This window comes from Cibotium barometz, chromosome 32, assembly GCF_041138505.1.
Source record: "Cibotium barometz isolate CiBa-2024 chromosome 32, ASM4113850v1, whole genome shotgun sequence".
In the NCBI taxonomy this organism is placed as follows: domain Eukaryota; kingdom Viridiplantae; phylum Streptophyta; class Polypodiopsida; order Cyatheales; family Cibotiaceae; genus Cibotium; species Cibotium barometz.
In genome coordinates this window covers 43,347,414-43,368,934 of record NC_141077.1, presented here as the reverse complement: position 1 = coordinate 43,368,934, position 21,521 = coordinate 43,347,414, and the positions used below count along the sequence as shown (strand labels likewise).

At 46.3% G+C, this 21,521-nt stretch overlaps 2 protein-coding genes across 4 annotated transcripts in view; one reads left to right on the top strand and one right to left on the bottom strand.

Moving 5' to 3' along the window:
• LOC147620224 (Molecular chaperone Hsp40/DnaJ family protein) overlaps positions 1-21,319 on the bottom strand; it is a 66,160-nt gene extending 44,841 nt beyond the window's left edge. Inside the window, exon 1 of one of the 3 annotated variants that reach the window (XM_086772417.1) lies at positions 20,671-21,319. In XM_086772417.1, coding sequence (XP_086628543.1) covers positions 20,671-21,120 — 450 coding nt within the window. In that variant the 5' untranslated portion in view covers positions 21,121-21,319. The remainder of the gene's footprint in view (positions 1-20,670) is intronic. The other 2 variants (XM_086772416.1, XM_086772418.1) reach the window with 2 other exon arrangements.
• On the top strand, positions 5,960-10,613 carry LOC147620225 (uncharacterized). The gene is made up of 3 exons (XM_086772756.1): positions 5,960-6,582; positions 9,329-10,362; positions 10,397-10,613. Exons 1-2 carry the CDS (start codon positions 5,960-5,962, stop codon positions 10,215-10,217), a joined length of 1,512 nt encoding a protein of 503 aa, XP_086628882.1. The 3' UTR covers positions 10,218-10,362; positions 10,397-10,613.
• Positions 21,320-21,521: the final 202 nt, after the last annotated feature.

Here is a 21,521-nt window from a genome sequence, read left to right as displayed (position 1 = left end):
GAGAGTAGAGAGAGAGAGTGAGAAGTGCTGGAATTTCAGTATATACTATGGTACAAAAGGGTACATATCTTTGCAGCCCTTGGCTGCCCTCTTGAAAAGGTGGTAAACCCTAAAATCTGTCCCCTATGGGACCTCTAAGGATCCAATCCCCTAGTGGGAGAGAATGCCTAAGACATTGAGCAAGGGGGCTATTTATAGCCCCTTGGAATAAATAGTGAACTGGCCGACTGCTGGTCAGCCAGTTACTAGTTCATTAAAATCCTTTTAATGCAGCCGACTGGATCTCTTCCATGTCCTTGATGCGCCTGCTGCCAGCACCTTCTGTCCTGCAGCCGACAGCCCCTTTGGTACTGCTGATGTCATCCTCCATGCAGCCGACAGCCCCTTCTGATCCATGCTTTGCTCCAAGTCCTGCTCCATGTCCATCTTCTACTGGTTCATAGTCTTTATCTGCTTGCCCCTTCTGGATTTAGTCTTGAGAAGGTCCATGGCATTGCTGATGCACATGACATTACTTACACACCTATAGAGAGGTGTGCTCTCTTCCTTTGTACTCACTGAACATCATTAATCATCTGGTCTCGTGTCATTTGAGTCTAGCATTGAGTCCCTCTCCATCTCTTTCTCTCTCTCTCTCTAGCCATGGCTATGGCCGTCCAAGCTCTCCACCAGTCATAGCCACCAAATTTTACTTCAAAAATGCATGGTCATCTTTATGTTGGCTATGTTATAAATTTGGTATGTGTATATAAGAAGTGTCATTTCGAAACGTTTGTGTTTCGTCCAAAACAAAAGAAACAAAATGAAATGAAACCTTCAAAACGACAAAATGACGATACGGACAAAACGTTTCATGTCACTATGGTTTTTGCCCATTTATGCTTATGTACGGTTATATACCTAGATGAATCCAGGAACATGTCCAAATTCACCTTTTAGGAACGTGCATGTTATATACTCATGGTAGTCAACCCACAAAACTATATAACTATCAACTCCACTATGCATAGTATGGACTAGATACTACGACATCCCCACTAACGTCATCAGTGCCCAATAGTGGGTGTAGAACTCTGTATCAAGATATGCTCTCACACACACACATTTATGCTTATGTACAGTTATCACTAAAGTCACCCATAGCCGTAGGACTACAAGGGGATCAAGCTACAACCAACCATGGATTTCTTACAAGATATGCAAGATATGCTAAAAGTTGCAAGGGAAAGCATAAAAAGTGCTTAGGATCGTATGCAACAGACCCCAAGAGTTTTACATGAGGACATGTGGGTGTATCTTTAAGTCCCAAAGGACTCTAACACGATGAGGACTGGCAAGCATTACAAGTTATCTTCTCAATGTGTTGAGATGGCACAGCCGCCTTGTAGATAAACTTAGTGTTGCCACTTAGGACAAGTACCACCGCAAAGATCACAGCCGCCTGCTGTGAGAGGAGGAGTACCCACTTGCAAGGGAGGAGAGGCCTGGCTGCAACGTGGGGAGAATGAGCAGCTTGCTGGAGTTAGAGCACACAGCCTCCTGCCTTGTTGGAGATGGAGTGATGGAGTGCACAGCCATCTACAGGTGGTGATGTTGTGCACAGTCGCCTATAGGTGGTGGGGATGCAGTCGCCTTCTGTGAGAGAAGGAGTGCAGCCGTCTGCTAAGAACCGTCTGCTGTCTGCCAGCCAGCCGCCTGTAGAAGTGCATGCGCAGCCAGCAGTTGCATAGACAGTAGCCAGTAGAAAAGCATGCGCAGCCAGCAGTGCAGAGAGTACACAGCGCTGCAACACAGTAGCCGCCTATGCACAGCAGTTCCGTGGGAGATGGCAGTCGCCTATAGTGAGTACGTAAGCGCAACAGATTCAGCAGCCGCCTGTGGGTAAACATGCGCAAGAGAGATAGTCGCCGGTTGTCTTACGTAAGAAGGTGGAAGCGAATCATGTCTACGCTGAAGGTGAAAGCCTTTTTTTTATAAAAATTAAGGTGGAGTTATACCATAGTGATTTCCACGCTTGCATGTGGGTGATCAGTGTGGGTAGGTGACCATGCCCACCCCCACACTCACTTAAGTGGGGCTCCCCACCTTGGCCCCTAAGTGGGTGCCCAAAGGGGGTGCCCACTTTTAAATGAATGTGAACACTTAACCTTATAAAACAAAAGGTTAGAAATAAAATATTAAAAACAACATGTGCAATATACTTACCACCTGTTCACATGCACCAAAACTCGTCAGAATACAGAGCAGACTTCACGACTCACTGGCAGGCGTCCCCGCTCAGTAAGTAACACGTCAAACAGGCAAACACAAAAATACATGTCATGCGAAAACAGTTTCAAACATGCAAATCATGTGTGCATGTGCAAATAGTAACATGGACATATCTCCCGTTCATGGAACAAGTACAAAATATCTGTCGGCACAAAACTGGCACGACGTAAAACATAAAAACCTGGTCTTCCTATGGAGTAACAATCCCATAGGTAAGACACAGTTCCAGGCACGAGTTTCCCTATGGTGTGACAGTCCCATAGGCAAAACACGGCACGAATACTGGCTCTTCCATGGTGTGACAATCCCATGGGTCGAACACAGTCCAGGTCATACACGGGTGGCACTGAACTGGCTCCCGTCCATACGACACCATCCTGCTAACACACGGGTGGCACCAGTCTGGCTCCCGTCCATGTCAGCAAAATACTGGCCTCTTCACATGAGACACCGGCCTGGCCTCAAGTGAACGAGATGCAAAAACTGGAGATGGACCAAATGGTCGGCCAATTGGTGACACGAGCAGTGGGTGCAAAGGTCTGGTCTATCACGTGCACACCCATCAGGTGTACAAGTGGCATGGCATCATCCAGCATTAATCAGGATATTTACATATATCAGTATGAGCATGTATATGGGGGTGTTTCATCACCAACATCAGCACTTTAGTCATCATGAGCATTGTAAGGCATTTAGCTACATCAGCCGACAGCATATTTGCACCAGCCGACAGCCTTTATGACCAGCCGACCAGCATTTATGGCATTTATGTGCAGTCGTGAGCATTCAGGAGCTGGCCGAGTGCAGCAAGGCTGACCGACCAGCATCATGCACACATATAAATAGAGGCGCATCCATTCAGTCCAGATCATGAGCGTTTTCAGCATACAGCATCTCATCTCAGTTCAGCGCATCTCATCCAGTTCAGTCCATCAGTTTAGCAAACACATAGAGCATCCATCTCCTCAGCATTTCCTTCCCAGGCAACAAGGAGAGCATCTGCGTTTCAGCATCACATCAGTTCCAAGCCATCCCTTCAGCGTTTCCTTCCCAAGAGACAAGGGAAAGTCAGTGGGACAGCAGTTCATCAGCATATTCAGCACATAGGCAGCATATTCATCATATAAGTCATCATTCCTATCTCCTACATAGAGGGAAGCCAGCATCGAAGGGTGGACCTCAGCATTGGAGCAAAGAACAGTCCTCAGCATCAGCATTCAGCCTATTCCTCTCATCCCAAGAAGGATATTCATCTAGGACAGCATCATAGATCTATTTAGATCTCATTGTAACCCATTCATCTAATATAGCTGCATTGCATTGCATTGACACTATCTTTCTTAAGCATCATTAAGTGCAGTTTAGTTAGCCTAAGGTTGTGTTTACGACGGTCAAATCCCTCGCATGTCACACCGTCGAAATCAATGACTTCTTTCTCGCGAAAGCCTTGCACAACAAGCCGGGCTTTGTATTTGTCCACGGTACCATCGGCTTTAAATTTGGTGCGGAAGATCCATTTGGTTCCAATGACCTTCTTATGACGAGGGTAATCCACAAGGGACCACGTGCCATTACGGTCAATGCTTTCAAGTTCAAGTTCCATAGCCTGTTTCCAGGATGGAAGTTTGATAGCATCTTTCCACGATGTTGGCAACTTGGCTCATCATGTGCCATATAGTCTGCGGAAAAGACAGAGGCGAATGAGGCACGAGGAGCGAGTCTAGTGGACCGACGAGGACCATCCAAAGGGGTATCATGGGGAAGCATGCCAAAATCACGCATGGTTTGTTGATACCATCAAGGTAAAGGGTCCCTGGGTGGCTGTCGGGAGGAGGAAACCTCCTCAAGAGGCGAAGTTGTAGGTGTGGGAGATACTTGTGGGTCGTCCCCGTGGTGTGCTCGACATCAGAGATGTTGTACGTCGACATCGACATCGACTTGGATATCCTACATCGGCATATTTATTTGTTTTGTATTCATTGATTGTATTGATCCTGGCCCGCGTGCCCGTGGATTGTTCCTAAACAAATTCCTGAAAGGGGGCGGGACCTGTTCCCCGCTCAATGTGGTGTACTGTGCAAGATCCCCATTCCCTTTTCTCTCTCCCCTCTCTTTATATTTTTATCTCTTGGACACGTGGTTGAGTTTGTCACTGCATGCCCCGCTCGGCATACAGTGGTATCAAAGCAGGATTTCTCTTGAAGAAACTTTCTTGGGGTGACAGAGCCACGTCGAGAGTAGAGGGAGACCAAGGGCCTAATGAAGGGAACAACTATAAGGCCGATTCAGGACTTCAGGATGGGAACTGTCACGTGCATCCCGCACTTGGATGCCACGTAGACATTTCTGTACAGAAGGTGCAGGACCTGGGATGGTGAACTGGTCCCATGTGAGCCCAGTCCGGGACGAGTCAGCCAGGGATCCATCTCAGTCGTCCGAGGTCAGGTGTGCATTGTCCTGCACATGAGTCCAAGGTCAGGTGTGCATTGTCCTGCACATGAAGCAGTGCCAGTCCGCGCTGTGAGTCTCCCTCTGGAATGATGTCAGATGTGCTGAGTATCTGGTTTGCAACTGGATGCCAGGCCTCTGTAGGCATGTAGTTTGCATGTAGAGATGGGGCCAGCCCATAGGGCTACCCCAATGTAGGTATTTGCATTTGCACTTGTAGAATGGGCATGGGGGAGGTATAGAACCACCCCCAAGGGGCCAGGAGGGCCCAAGATATTGCCCATCAGCCAAGGCAAGGGCTGGAGGGGCTGTCGGCCAGCAGTACTACTGCTGGACAGGCAGCCGACTGAGTCCAAAGCCTTAATCTGCAAGTCGGCCAGGTGTAGGGGCAGTCCCCACACCCATGCGCAGCATGCCCAGCAGCCAGGGGCTGCCCAGAAGCATGCGCAGGCTGGACAGGGTCTAAACAAGTGTGAAATCAGTTTATTAATTAGACTCAGTCGTGGGTGCTTCCTGAAACCAGCCGACTGCATGAAGGGAGGGGTATAAATACCCAAGTCATAAATCATTTCATCCATCTCATAATTCACCAAGAGCCTCAAGCATTCAAGGGCCAGGACAGCCAAGGGTTTGCTAAAGCTAAGGGGTGAAGGACTGAAGGTCAAGGGCAGGTTTTCCAGCCAAGAAAAGGTCAAGTACTTTGTATTTGTTTCAGATTTACATCATTCTAATAAAGCAAATACACCATCCGTGGTGGGGGCCCTACAGAGGGTAATTGGGACCCAATACTGTGTCCTTCTCCATCTTCCCCTTCTCTCTCTATTTTCTGCACATCGTCTTTCAGTTGGTGCGTTAATTCCGTCGCGAAAAGAGTGCTGTTTTCTGAGTCTTGAAGTACCGATCCTTCTCCGAAGCTTCCGCATATTACAGTGGTATCAGAGCTTAGGTCATCCTAGGACAATTCTTAGTTTATATTTGGTGCATGCTGAATTAGGGTTTTTGAAATTAGGGTTTGCGTTTTAGGGTTTACGAGCAAGATTAGGGTTTGCGTTTTTGCGTTAAATCTGCATTTTTGCATCAACTTTTTGCTCATTTTCAGCATAGTATAGTGCTAGAAAGTCTAGTTTTCAGCCTAGCATGATCCTAGGGAGTTTAGAAAGCATGTAGAACTCTAGAGTTAGGGTTTTTGGGCTGATTACAACAGGAAAAACAGCAAAATAATATCATGAGTTCAGAGGCAATGGACGATGACTTTCTCACGACTTTGCAGAGTCGTCGAAGACGGGAAGATGAACGATACAAAAGGGAACAAGAACGCTATGCTCAGTATGAACAAATCATCGTTGGGGCCAGGTTTAGGCAACAACTCATAGAAAAGCTTCAAGAAGAGATGCGTCAAGACCCACTTCTATACGAGCAAAGATGGACACAACTCAAGGAGACATGGGCAAAATTCATGGCAGCATCAACAAAGGCCAAGAAGGAATCACCTAGGGTTGTAAAGCAACCCATGACCGAGAGCGTTTACCCAACGAAAAGAGAGCTTCTAAGACAAGAGTTCTCGGGAGACGTGATCACAGAAAGAGGTGTTTCCGAGGAGGTGCCATTACCCGGGATGCACATGCCAGAACCAGAACCAGAACCAAAGCCAAAGCTAGAGCCAGAAGCCAAACCAAAACCAGAACCAGAGCTCGCGCAAGTGGATCTTTCCAAATCCTATTTGGAGGAGGATGAGGTTAACCCAATAGTTCCCAAGGAGGTGGATCTCTCCAAATCCTATTTGGAGAAGGATGAGGTCATCTCGACAATTTCAGAGGAGTTTTCAGAAGATCTAAAGACCAAGCCAGAGAACTTGAAGACCAAGTTAGAGAACTTGGGGATTGAGCCGATGGATATGAAGTGCAATCTTCAATTGGACCAAAACGGAATCGGAGCAAAGGTGTATGGATTACCCCAGTGCTCCAAGCTTAGCAAAAGGGGATGTCATGTGCATCCGTTCATCCCAATGCTCATAGACATGTATATTCTCATTAGCAAATATATGGGTAGATTCAGGGGTAGATTTAGAGCAGATTTTGCAGCCCTACAAGCTCCCGGAAGTGCCCAAGACATAGCCCAATGGCTGGGACACCTTTTGGGCATAGTTTGGACACAAAATATGACTGTTTGGACAATGTTTTGTGGGGAAAATAGGCAAAACCGACTTGATTACGAATTCATTCCTTTTTCCTATAAATAGGATCATTAGGCATTCATTAGAATCATCATTCAAAGATCAAGAGGATCCATTTGTCAGAGTCTGCAAGGCAGCAAGGACACAGTGGTGGATCAACAGAAGCTTCTCTTGTTCGATTGCAAGTAGAGGGTTGCAAGGATCTTTGGTATGCATCATGAAGCTGTGAATCAGCAAGATCATTGTATATATAGCATGTTTTGGCAATATACAGTAGATTAGGTCTCTCTCTCCTTCTCTTTTGTGTCTTTGCTAAACATAGGATTAGCGTTATCTTCTTTGCTTAGCATTAATCACGAACACGCTTCCGCAACGCATGTCTAAGCGAGCAGTCAGGAAAGGCGCACAGTGTGCGATGATTTACGTCCAGACAGCCCAGACGGTGGCCAGTGCTTCCGAGAAGTACTCGGTTCTCCATGACAAGTTCCAGAAGATTTTTCTTCGGGACAGTCTCCCTCCCCAGCTTCCCCCGTCCAGACCAGAGGATCACAAGATTGACCTCCTCCCAAGCTCGGAACCCCCGAGCAAGTTTCCGTATCGCCTTTCTAAGGCAATGGAATCGGAGTTGGACCGCCAACTCCAAGAATTGTTGCAAGCTGGCTTCATCCGCCCCAGCGTGTCGCCATTTGCAGCACCGATCTTGTTTGTCAAGAAGAAAGATGGGTCTTCTCGGTTTTGTGTCGATTATCGTGCACTCAACAAGCTGACGATCAAGAGCAGATTCCCGATGCCTCGAATTGACTATATTCTCGAGAGGCTGAATGGAGCTAAGGTGTTCTCTAAATTGGATTTAAAGAGTGGGTACCACCAGGTTCGGATTGTTGAGGGGGACATCCCCAAGACAGCTTTCCGTACAGAACGGGCCCACTATGAATTTGTGGTCATGCCATTTGGTTTGACGAACGCCCCAGCTACATTTAACCGCATGATGATGCGTATTTTCCGGGAGTTGATTGGAGTGTGTGTGTTCATATTTTTGGACGACATACTCATATTTTCAGCTACAGTTGAGCAGCATGACATTGATGTGGAGAAAGTCCTTAGGTTGCTGGAAAGCAACGAGCTCTATGTCAATGAAAAGAAGTCAGAATTTTATCTGTTCCAGGTGCATTACTTGGGATATATAATCAGTGCCGAAGGCATTCGACTTGATCCGGCTAAAGTGGCCGAGATTGTTAACTGGGAAGTACCTCAGACTGCTTATGACATTAGATCATTTGTGGGTATATGCCAGGCATATTCCATCCACATTGACAAGTTTTCTGATCTCTCGGCAGACCTCACCGATCTGCTAAAGGGAGTGAAAACAAGGAGGCAAAAGATTCGAATGACTCCACGAGCGTTGGAGGCATTCCAGAACCTCAAGGTGGCTTTGTCTGAAGCGCCTTGTTTAGCCCTTGCCTCGTGGGACGAACCATTTCAGGTGATCACCGATGCGAGTAACATCGCAATTGGAGGTGTATTGCAACAGAATGGTCATCCGGTAGCTTACATGTCTCGTAAGTTATTGCCCGCCGAAAAGAACTACTCAGTCTATGATCGTGAACTCCTAGCAGTTATTCAGGCCTTGAAACATTGGAAACATTTCCTGTATGGCCGTGACTTCGAGGTCCGCACTGACCATCAGGCATTGCGCTGGATTCAGACGATGCCAAGTGCACAGTGGAGTGATCGACAGCACCGCTGGAGTCAGATATTCCAGCAGTTTGGTGGCATGATTGAGTACCTTCCAGGAAAGGCCAATCCAGTGGCCGATGCTTTGAGCAGGAAGGGACAAGTATCTACGATTCAGACCACTAGACTAGACCTTGTTGGTACAGGACTAGAAGACATGAAGCACACGTACGCGGATTCCGAGGAATTCGGTACACAGTGGGAACAGGCATTGGATGCCACAGGACCATGCCATTTCCTGATACGCGATGGTTGGCTTTATTACAAAGGCCGACTGTGTGTCATGAAATCATTCCGGGCAGCTCTTCTCCATGATGCCCATGACGCCATTACAGGTGGTCATAGGGGCATGAATTCGACTCTGGAGAAATTAGAACGGCAATACTATTGGCCAAAGATGAGGCGTGATGTGTTTACATATGTACAACGCTGTGACATTTGTCAAAAGGTGAAAGCTCCTCGTGGAAAGAAGATAGGGTTGTTAAAGCCTTTGCCAATTCCTGAGGGTCCTTTCCAAGACATTTCGATGGACTTTGTCACAAATCTGCCTCCCAGTCCGAGCAAGCGTAATACACAGTGTTTGACTATTGTTGACAGGTTCAGCAAATTTGTGATGCTTATTCCTTGCAGAGCCAATGTGACTGCCGAGGATGTTGCCCAGCTATTTATTCGGCATTGGTACCCGATTGGTGGGATTCCTAGGACCATAGTGTCAGACCGAGATGCCAAGTTTACCAGTCATTTTTGGAGGGCATTGTTTGATAATTTTGGTACTAAGTTGAATTTTTCCAATGCATTCCACCCACAGACAGATGGCCAGACAGAGATATACAACCAGTTGGCCTTTGATGTGCTGAAGTGTTATGTCCACGATCAGCAAGGTAAGTGGGAATCGTTTTTGCCTTTAGTTCAAGCTGTTTTGAATGACTCTTTTTCTTCAGCTATTGGCAGGACTCCATATGAGGCAGCATTTGGAAGGCCTTTCCAATCGTTGTTAACCAGGACGTCGTCTTCAGTACCGGAGGCGAACAGAGTGACGGAGTCTTACCAGGAGATCCTAGAGTCCGTTAAAGACAGATTGGCTAAAGCGCAAGAGGCCTACACTCGACAGGCCAATAAAGACCGAAGGGACATGAAGTTTTCGGAAGGAGATTGGGTATATCTTCGGATTATGAAGCAAAGATTGAAGCAGGTGGGCAAGCGATGCCCAAAGTTGTCTTTCAGGAGCTTCGGACCATTCCCCATCCGGAAAAAGATTAATGAGGTGTCTATGCAGTTAAAGCTACCTCCGAGTTGGACTATGCACGATGTATTTCATGTCAGTTGGTTAAAGCCATATGCAGGTCCACCCCCTTCAGAGGTCAAAGACGAAGCGGAACCAGACATCATTAATGAAGCAGAAGTAATGGTTCCAGAACAGATCCTTCTGCACCGTTTCAAGCATGGCTCAGGCCGAAGACTACGACAGTTCCTCACGAAGTTTCAGGACCGAGGAACTCATGAAGCGGTATGGCTCGACAAGGAATTTTTCGAAGACTATCCGGCTTTATTGACGGATTATTTGGAGGCTATGCAGCTTCCGTCAAGTTAAGCAGAAGGGGATGTCACGTGCATCCCGCACTTGGATGCCACGTAGACATTTCTGTACAGAAGGTGCAGGACCTGGGATGGTGAACTGGTCCCATGTGAGCCCAGTCCGGGACGAGTCAGCCAGGGATCCATCTCAGTCGTCCGAGGTCAAGTGTGCATTGTCCTGCACATGAGTCCAAGGTCAGGTGTGCATTGTCCTGCACATGAAGCAGTGCCAGTCCGCGCTGTGAGTCTCCCTCTGGAATGATGTCAGATGTGCTGAGTATCTGGTTTGCAACTGGATGCCAGGCCTCTGTAGGCATGTAGTTTGCATGTAGAGATGGGGCCAGCCCATAGGGCTACCCCAATGTAGGTATTTGCATTTGCACTTGTAGAATGGGCATGGGGGAGGTATAGAACCACCCCCAAGGGGCCAGGAGGGCCCAAGATATTGCCCACCAGCCAAGGCAAGGGCTGGAGGGGCTGTCGGCCAGCAGTACTACTGCTGGACAGGCAGCCGACTGAGTCCAAAGCCTTAATCTGCAAGTCGGCCAGGTGTAGGGGCAGTCCCCACACCCATGCGCAGCATGCCCAGCAGCCAGGGGCTGCCCAGAAGCATGCGCAGGCTGGACAGGGTCTAAACAAGTGTGAAATCAGTTTATTAATTAGACTCAGTCGTGGGTGCTTCCTGAAACCAGCCGACTGCATGAAGGGAGGGGTATAAATACCCAAGTCATAAATCATTTCATCCATCTCATAATTCACCAAGAGCCTCAAGCATTCAAGGGCCAGGACAGCCAAGGGTTTGCTAAGGCTAAGGGGTGAAGGACTGAAGGTCAAGGGCAGGTTTTCCAGCCAAGAAAAGGTCAAGTACTTTGTATTTGTTTCAGATTTACATCATTCTAATAAAGCAAATACACCATCCGTGGTGGGGGCCCTACAGAGGGTAATTGGGACCCAATACTGTGTCCTTCTCCATCTTCCCCTTCTCTCTCTATTTTCTGCACATCGTCTTTCAGTTGGTGCGTTAATTCCGTCGCGAAAAGAGTGCTGTTTTCTGAGTCTTGAAGTACCGATCCTTCTCCGAAGCTTCCGCATATTACAGGAACCAAGGTCATCAGAAGAGTATCATGATTTTCAGCAGTTCAGACGACCTCTCAAAGACGAAGAATTTATTTCTCGGAGAACCAAAAGAGAACAAGAGCAAAGAAGGGCTCAAATATTTGCAGATTTCATCAAGGATTGAGCCACTGAAGCCGAAGGAGCTGAAGCTGCTAAAGCCTGTTTTTGAGTCACCATTGCAGAAGGATCTAGAGCTACCCGCTCTATTTATCATGGAGGAGACAAGGAAGCTACTCCTAGGCCTACGCTTTCAGATGCAGTTTCTTCATGACAGGTAAGGGAAAGAAAGGCAAAGAAGCCAAAGAGATCGAAAGATCATTAGATTGACATCATGCCAAGAAGTTCGACAAATGGTTTGCAGTGGTGCTTAGCCCATTGCATGTTTCGACAAATAAAGCCATGGGATCTTTGTGGACCAAAGCTGAAACATAATCCTTTTGAAGCATTGAGACTCTATGCTAGCAAAGGACCACTGTTGGATATTCTAGACCTTTTTTTTGTGGTTGAACATGATGAGATTGCATTGGAGCAATCTTGAACCAAGCAAGCCATGTTGTGGCCGATGAATGTCAAAGCCAACAAAGAAGCAGATGCATTATCTCAGAGACCCTTGAGCCATGCGGTTTCTATGGGTTACCATATGGATTTCACTTTGATGAAGGATCCTTATGCTACCAAAGAGGATTTCAAAGATGTTTTGGAACAGATTGTACAATAGAAATTTGGTGACTTTTTATGTCATCAAGAAGGGTTTTCTTATGATACAAACCCAGGTCATGTGTAACACAAGGAATTGAGAGCAAAGTAATGGAAGAGTGCCATGCTTCTCTATACACGGGACATACAGACACCTTGACTACACTTCAAGCTTTGGAGAGCTATTTTATTGGCCTAGTATGAGAAAGACATTGAGCTTTATGATTCAAGAATGTTTTTTTTGTCAGAAGGTCAAGTTTGATCGACAAACACTAGCACAATTATTGCACCCATTGAATGATCTATGGGAGAATATTGCTATGGATTTTATCTTTGGATTGCCAAAGTCAGGGAATGATGGTATATGGCCCTTTTAGGATACCATGAAGATCAACCATGTTATCCCCAGAGGAACTTGTTTTGAAGAATCCACCAGGGGCGGAAGAGCCAGAACAGATTGTGTTTCATTCTTTGAGAAAAGGAGGAAAGACAGTGGTCATAAAGTTCCTCTTGGAATTCAAGAGTTATTCACTATTGGACGTGAAATGGATGCTAGAGGAGTACTTCTAGGACTATCCAAATATACTTCGAGCTTCTGAGCATTGAGGAAGTGGTTGGTCAAGATGTATTTGAAGTACTAATATGGACATCTTGCGATCAAGACAAATTCAAGAGGGAGGGATCATACCTCTAGCCCTCTTCACTGTATATATATTGGACTGGAATTGATCATTATTCTGCTTATAATGGTTATTTGGACATGCTCTAGTTTGGGTGGCGACGATGCCAGAAAGCCCAAGGAGCAAGATTTGTATATCGACGGCAACGATACTCGAACAAGATTTGTATATGGGAGGCAACGATGCCAGATGACCCATTGGACGGCAACAATGCCAGATATATTGGACTTCGCAGACGGGCAGTCATTGCGACCAGATGGCCCAGATGACTATTGGATTTCGTAGTCGGGCGGTCATTGTGACCAGATGGCCCAGATAACTGTATTGGATTTTGCAGTCGGGCGGTCATTGCGACCAAATGGTCCAGATAACTGTATTGGATTTCGCAGTTGGGCAATCATTGCGACCAGATGGCCCAAATGACTGTATTGGATATTGCAGTCAAGCGATCATTGCGACCAAATGGCCCAAATGACTATATTGGATTTCGCAGTCGGGCGGTCATTGCGACCAAATGGCCCAAATGACTATTGGATTTCGCAGTCGGGTGGTCAATGTGACCAGATGGCCCAGATGACTATTGATGAACTCTCGGGCGGTCCCAGTGACCAGATGGCCTTGAGGAAAAGTCTATGAGCAGTCCTAGTGACCAGATGGCTCAGCACGGTTTCGATGAAACCAGACAGGACAATCCATGAACATGAGGATCATTACCTGTGCATTGCATACTGATGTATGTTTGAATTTCTTTGATTTTGTGTGCTGTTTTTGATGTGTGGACAATGCTTGGATTTATGGCATGTGATAGTCCACTGGGCTTCAGACTACCTGGCCAGTACCTAGAATACACAGTAGACGCCAATGATGCATATTTGTTTGTTGACTAGCTTGTGTCTAGGTTTTGCAGGAGGTAAGTATGCATTTATTTTATCCAACACATGTGACATGCCATGAAGATGTACCATCAAGAACAAGGACATCGGTCAAAGAAAAGGCATTGAGATATTGCCAGATGAGCAGATGACACCACAGATATGGTGAAAGACCAGATGCACAAGCTCACCAAATGGGGCTAGTACCTTCAAACATATGGAAGTACTTCATGTACTTGGAACACACAGATATACATGGGACATATGGATGTGCTTGGAACACTTGTAGTCCACAGTTGAGGACAACTGCGATGTAAGAGGGAGGGAATGTAACTATTTGGCCCTCCTAGCTCTATTTCACATAATGAAATCCATGCTCGGACACCAGACAGGTGGAAGAAGACATGGGGTCAGGGTCCACATTGATTAAGAAAAAGCACCATTCTTGGTCAAAAAGCAAGAAAAAGCAAAAAGTCAAACAGGGTTGACTGCGAGTCAAGGACACCATTGGAAAGAGGAGACTGAGCCGGACCAAAAAGTTAAAACGCGCTTTCTCAAAAAGCAGCTCTAAGGCCTTAAAGCTAGAAAAGCAAAGCACCAAAAGTTGAGTAATATTTTATTAATAAAAGTAAAAAGAGTAAAAGCAAAGACAAAAAGAGAAAAACAAAGCGTAAAAAGGCAAAGCAAAAGCATGAAGGCTTTTGGCAAAAAGCAGGGTCTCTTACAAGTATAAAAAGGATTGGACTTCTCTTGTAGTACCACGAATAAGATCATTGAAGATTGAAGGAAATTGTGGAGTGTGTTTGGGCATCATTATGATCATGGAGAGCTTCTTCTTCGCCATCAACACCTTCTCCAACTTGATTTTCAGATGTACAATTAGCCCTAGACTTGTATGGGCATATGCATGGGTGATACGGACGGATGTACGGAACTGTACGGACGGAAATTTCAGAAATCCTAAAACTGCTCCAAAACCCTAAAAACTACTTTTTGGATGTTTGTATCGCCCAAAAACCATTAAAACAGGTTTTATATCAGTTTTCTTGCGAGAAAGAGCTTTTCCATGGTTTTCTTCATGGACAAGACTATAGGAGTTGTGGAGATTACTAATGGGATGAGCGAGCGTTTCTTGGACTTGGACATATAGCTTGGACATGGAGAACTTGGGCATAGAGCTTGGACATGGAACATGAAGCTTAGACATAAACATGGAACTTGGGCATGAAGGTTGGACATGAAAAGGGATCTTGGACTTGGATTTGGACTTGGATCTGGCCTTGGACTTGGACTTGGACTTCGACTTGGATTTGGATTGGATTCATAGGACTTGGATTCATTGGATTTGGATATTTGGATTTGGTACTAGCCCGGTGAGAGATACTTGTGGGTCATCCCCGTGGTGTGCTCGACATCAGAGATGTTGTACGTCGACATCGACATCGACATCGACTTGGATATCCTACATTGGCATATTTATTTGTTTTGTATTCATTGATTGTATTGATCCTGGCCAGCGTGCCCGTGGATTGTTCCTAAATAAATTCCTGAAAGGGGGCGGGGCTTGTTCCACGCTCAATGTGGTGTACTGTGCAAGATCCCCATTCCCTTTTCTCTCTCCCCTCTCTCTCTTTATATTTTTATCTCTTGGACACGTGGTTGAGTCTGTCACTGCATGCCCCACTGGGCTTACAAAGTCCTATGGGAAACAGCGACCGTGGGGCAACGATTAAGAAGGTACACCGCAGTGTTGTTCGATTTTGACCAAAGGCATTCAAGCAGCTCAACTGAAAAAAGCATGGAGCGTGCCATACCCATCACAATTCGGTTCTTGCACTCGACCACTCCATTTTGTGAGGGAGAGGTGGTGGAGGTGAGTTGGTGTTGAATGCCCTGGTCTTGTAAGAACTTAGTAAATTAGTGGGAGATAAATTCACCACCATTGTCACTGCGAGCAATCCCAATTGAGACGCCCATTTGATTAGTGACTAACCGAACCCATGTGGAAAAGTATTGGAAAGCGTCGGATTTATGCTTTAGGAAATATACCCACATGTACCTTGAATAATCATCAACAATCAGCATGTAGTACAGAGAGCCATTCAAGGAAGGGATTGGGGATTGGCAACTCAAGTCAAAATGAATCAACTTGAGGATTCCTGAAGCACGATGAGTAGCGTGTTGTGGGAATGGGGAGCGATGTTGCTTACCCATTTGACAGGGTTGGCAAACATTCTTTGTCAGTTTGAGGCTGGGTATGCCTGCAATTTACTGGTCTCGAGATAACTCGTAGAGTGTCATAGGGTAGATGACTATAGCAAAAGTGTCATAGTCGTTCAATGTCAGATGGAGCTCAGGTCACATAGGCACGGACCCGATGAAACTCTGAACCATCAGAAGAAGGCTCAGTTAAAAAAGTAAACATCCGGTACAAACCATCTTTCTGAGCTTGAACTCTGGCAACAACAAGACCAGTAGTCTCCTCGACAACTCGTTTGTTGAAGTAAACTCCACGATCGAGTTGGGTCAGCTGGGATACAGAAAGTAAGTTGAGACCTAAATTAGGGACAAGATAAACATTGGGGCCAGTGTTAGTGTCAAATAAGACGGTGCCAACAGATTTGATGGGCATCATTATGTTGTTGCCACATCGAACTTCTCCCTTATCGAGACGCTGAGAGATGAAAATGTCAGCATTGTGTGCCATATGGTGAGTAGCTCAGCTGTCAACTACCCAAGTGACCGGATGACCACAAGGAAGAGTTGGATGGGCCTCAATGATGGGCACAAAAGGATTGTCAGGTAACTGACAGATCTTAATGAAGGCAGAGGCTTTCCCCTGCGGATGGCCTCGTCTAGGCCTTTATTTCTTCTTCCTTCTGGAGGAGTGGCCTGAGTCAACCTTAAATGTGACCTAAGCGATATTGGCCGAGGGGCTGGGATGAGGTTAAGGAAGACCAATCAGACATCTCTTCCGAGGTGGTGAAAGAAACTGACTGGGAGGGTGGGGCTTGAGCAACCTGACCAGTGGATCACCACTGAGAGGATCGCGGCCAAGTTGAACCTTTGCTTTGTTGCTGGGTCCTTGGCGGGGAGCTCTGCAGAGTAGGTGCTGGAATATTACCCCCTCTTGATCTCCAATTTGGGGCATTGCTACCACCTTGGTTGTTTTGGCGGGTGGGGGTAGCGGTGTTGGAGGTGTTGTCTCTATTTTCCTTGGCTTTAAAAACACACTCATCATCAAAATGTCCAAGCATTTGGCAATAAGTGCAAAATCTATTCTCTTTGGGAATATTTTGCCATTGGGGAATGGGTGTTGAGGCACGGTTTTTGGAATCAGTATTGTTGCCGGGAGGTTTGCCTTGATTACGTGAGTTGCTATTCCCCTTCCCTTGTCCTCCTTTTTGATTAGAGGTGGTATTGGACACAAAGGCCACCTCTTGAGTGGAGGAGGAAGAGGATGACTTCTTGGGATAAAATTGGTCATGCAACCGAGCGAAGCGCAAAAGTTGGCACTCACACTCATATAGGTTAGGCATAGGTTCTAAACTAATGGTCTGTGTGACGAAAGTAAAGAAACTAGGCAGCAACTTGTTTAGTGAAGTGATAATCTGGTCTTCCTGTGACTTGGCAGAACCAGTGGTGGCATACTCGGTGTTAAGGCGCCGATATTCAGCAACTTTGATAATCAAGTCATCCCCTTCTTTGATAGAGAAAATTTAAATTTGATGCTCGAGATCAATGCGATGCGTGCGATCACATGCATAGGTGTGCCCATCTGTTAGAGACACAGGGGAACTGTTGGAGTTGACAATGAAACTCCGGCAAAAGGCCTTGCATGAGCTCCACTATAGCAGTGGCATTTCTAGCTTCCCAATGGCTAATGACTTCAGAAGGTGCTAGGGAAGGGTGGGGTTTTGGTTCAAATCCCTTTACTAGGTTCCAAGAACCTTGGGAAGTAAAAACCTGTTCCATAAGATTAGCCCAGGTGGTATAATTAGACCCGTTAAAACGAGTCTTTTCTATGAAAGCATTTCTGGACATAGAAACATGAAAGGAAGATGGTGGGGGAGTCCAGGATGGCTGGTACCCATATCCGGAGTGTAAGGTTTGAGGAGAAAAACCAGAAAATCCACCAGGACCAGGCATAGGTGTAGGACCTGTCGAGGGTACTCCATAACATGGAATATAGGTTTGGGCACTCAGCATAGGTGGAATACCTGGTTGAGGCACGAATCCTTGAGAGGGCACATAATTAGGAAAAATATTAGTGCCAGGGATGGGTTGGTAAACCACCTGATACCCCAGAATGTTGGGTGGCACTGCAGTGCCAAAGGGCATAGTGCTGAGAGATACTTGGGATGAGTAGAACCCATATGTGTTAGCACATTCATCCCCAGTTTCTGCCCATGTCTAGTGTCCTTTTGGTCCCTTTTGCATGGCCCTTGATTGTGGGTTGGCCACCCTTATTTTATATATTTTTCTGGGATTTTTTCCAACCTGGATGCCTTTTTTTCCAGTCGGCCAGCTTTAGCATTTCCAGTCGGCCAGCTCTCCCCACCTATAAATAGGCGGGCTGACCTCCCAGTTTTGTATCTTACCTAGTCAATCTTTTGCTCCCTCACTTATGAGACTACTTCTGTTTCTTGCTTGGGACTGTATCACTTCAGTATATTCAGCATAGTTGCTCCGTATCTCTCTCTCTCTTGCATTCTCTACTCAGCACACTATAGTGCTTATTTGCTTCCGCTCTGTGCACTCTTTCATTATGAGAGGGGGTGTTAGCACATTCATCCCCAGTTTCTGCCCATGTCTGGTGTCCTTTTGGTCCCTTTTGCATGGCCCTTGATTGTGGGCTGATAACCCTTATTTTATATATTTTTTTGGAATTTTTCCCAACCTAGATGCCTTTTTTTTCACTCGGCCAGCTCTCCCCAGCTATGAATAGATGGGCTGGCCTCTCAATTTTGTATCTTGCCTAGTCTATCTTTTGCTCCCTCACTTATGAGACTACTTCTGTCTCTTGCTTGGGACTGTATCACTTTAGTATATTCAGCATAGTTGCTCCGTATCCCTCTCTCTCTCTTGCACTCTCTACTCAGCACACACTAGTGCTTATTTGCTTCCGCTCTGTGCACTCTTTCAATACACAGGACCCAAAGGAGGTGCAGGCGGTCATGGCTGCACGCCAACACTAGTAGGAAAAGCCATGGGTTGGGTGGGAGGGTTTTGTGCTTGAAGTTGTGCAGTATTCCATAACACATTAGGAGCAGGGATAGAAAGTGAACCAGAGGAGAAAACAGTGTTACCTCCTTGAACACCAAAAGTCTGAGAGTGAATTTTACTCCTAGACCCTCCTCTGTTTGGGTTCACAAAATGCCAAGGATCAAGGTAGTTGATGGTACCATTTGTTGAACCTGTGCTACAAAAGAAGATACCCAAGTAGAGTTAGGAACATACGTACTAAAAGGCACATACAAACCTGACGCGGTCACCGGCAGGGTTGATGATGATGGATCTCCAAACGACCAAGGAGGTACGTGTCCTTCTTGAGAAAAAGTCTCATACCGAAGTCCAGCTTGTCACCTAGAATGAGAAGAAGAGCTCTCTAGATGAGGCAAAATACCTGGGTCCAATACAAGCACACTAGTTGTGGGCATGTATCCTCCTCTCGAAGTAACCGCTGATGAGCTTGAGCTTGGAGAAGAAAAACCATATGCCAAGGGTGTAGAGGGTGAGTAGGTAAAAATAGGCTGGTAGTCTCCCAATGAAAGACCTCAAACAGGGCTCTCCAGTGAATGAGGAGTCCCATCCTCCGTGTGATCTAAATCTGAATAAGGGGAATCAATATCTAGTAAGAAAGGCTGATCCTCCGGAATCGTGGGTAGACGGTCCATGCTGTGTGCTCTCAAGGTCTTCAATCCTTTTGCTCACGATAGCTCTAATACCACGTGAGGGCAAAAGAGACCAAAGGACCGAACCGAATATATGAGAGATCAGAGCAAATCACACAGCATGCAATGGGGATGTATATATAAATGATGCAATCCAATACAGGAGCTCTATGTGAGACTCCGAAGGAGCAGAGAGGGCTGCTGTCCCAAAAACGTAGATAACAGTGCCGTAGTAAGCCTGATGTAAACGCCGATATATGCCTGATGTAGGGCTGATGTAAGCGTTGAAGTACTCCTAATGTAGAAACGCTGAAGTCAGCCTGATGGTTTGCTGAAGACAAACGCAGAAGTGTAACTGTTGGTGAGAAACGCTGAGATCAGTCCTGAAGTAGGCGATGACAAAAAACGCAGAACAGTCCCCTGATGTAGGCAATGGAGAAACTCAGAACAGTCCCCTGATGTAGGCGATGGAGAAACTCAGTAGACAGCCCTGGTGTAGGCGATGAGTCTAGCAGAGGAGGTGGCAGGTTGCACCAGTCGTAGGCGACCTGCACCAGCAGCAGAGGAGGCAGCTCACATGTGTCGTAGGCGGCCTGATGGTGATTCAGAAGTTGGCGACCAGCAGAGGAGGTGCTCGCTTGAGTGAACTGAATGAAGATGCGCTTCATATATATAGGAAGGGAGGGTGCTGGTCGGCCAGTAGAGGCTGTTGGCCAGCAAATAAAGGTAAAGTAAAAAAGACCAAAATAACCCTTTTTGGGTTGGGTAAAATACCCTTTTGGGTATATTTTCACACACCATCCGTCGAAACTCAATCCACGGAGGTTCGATCCACCCAACGATCCGTCGATCCGTCAATGTAACTGTTTGTCTATCCAATTTTTTTGGTTGAAATATAGATCTAAGGCCATGGTAGTTTCTCAGCCATCATTTTCAGTCTAAAATTCAGCTCACCACGCATACAAATAGCACTGTCCTACATGAAAGGTACTTCTAGGGTTGCGGACAGCACACACATGCACCCCCTTCATTGTGCAAAAATCCAGAAGTACATGTGTAGGCCACAATGCGTTCATGAATTCACATTGAAGGTATTGTTTGAGCTAGGCAAATGGTGTACAACAACACGAATGGCAATGATCGCTATCCCCTAAACCCTAAACCTCCTTTGCAAAAACTGTTAAGTGTTAAAAGTAGGATGAGAGGCAAACCTGTCGAGCCAATTTCCGATAAGCTCCCTTGATGTCTTGTTTCGTTGCAGACTTTGAGACTCCGAGAACTTCATAATAATCCGTCGCCATGCTCACAACCTCTCGCGGGGGCCGTTTCCTTCTGTACTGATGGGGTCCGTCCGACGGGAGCTTAGGCGAGAAGAACAGTCCGCGAGCTCCGTCCCCCGAAAAGAAGCCGGAGCGGGCATCCGGCATCGCCAACGGCATCCCTCGCCTGTTTCGGCGCCGGAATCCGGCCATTTGGTTAGAGATTATTCTACCTCCTTTATGGTGAGAATCGCATAGTACTGCAATGTGCCCTCTCTCATGAGGCACTCTGAAAGAAGAGGAAGAAGAAGAAGAAGAGGGAGCAGTAGTGGAAGTGGAGCTGCTGCTCGCCACAACACTAGAATTGGCGATGGCGGAGGAGGGAGAAACAGGAACCGCCATAGCGTCTCTCTCTCTCTCTCTCTCTCTCTCTCTCTCTTTCAACACGAATAGGAGCCAATCAATGAATATTTGGAGAGCTTGCAGAAGAGGCCATCGCCATTGCTGAGAAGAAGCTCCCGCTTATTCTCTCCATTACAATGCTGCCCTTTTTTATTTTGTTAGATCATTTTGGTGATGGATAGGGTGTTCTTTCATCATTGCCTCCCAAAACCACAAAATACCATAAGTAATGTAGCGGCTTCTCACATTTACACGTCTGCCCATCTACATGTGATTCGTGGTTCTAACCTTAATGTAATCTCCATTTACATTAATTCCATCTTTATGTGATTTCTAATTCCATATGCACATTCCTTCTTTACATGATTTCTAATTCTTAATCATAATGTAATCTTTTGCTA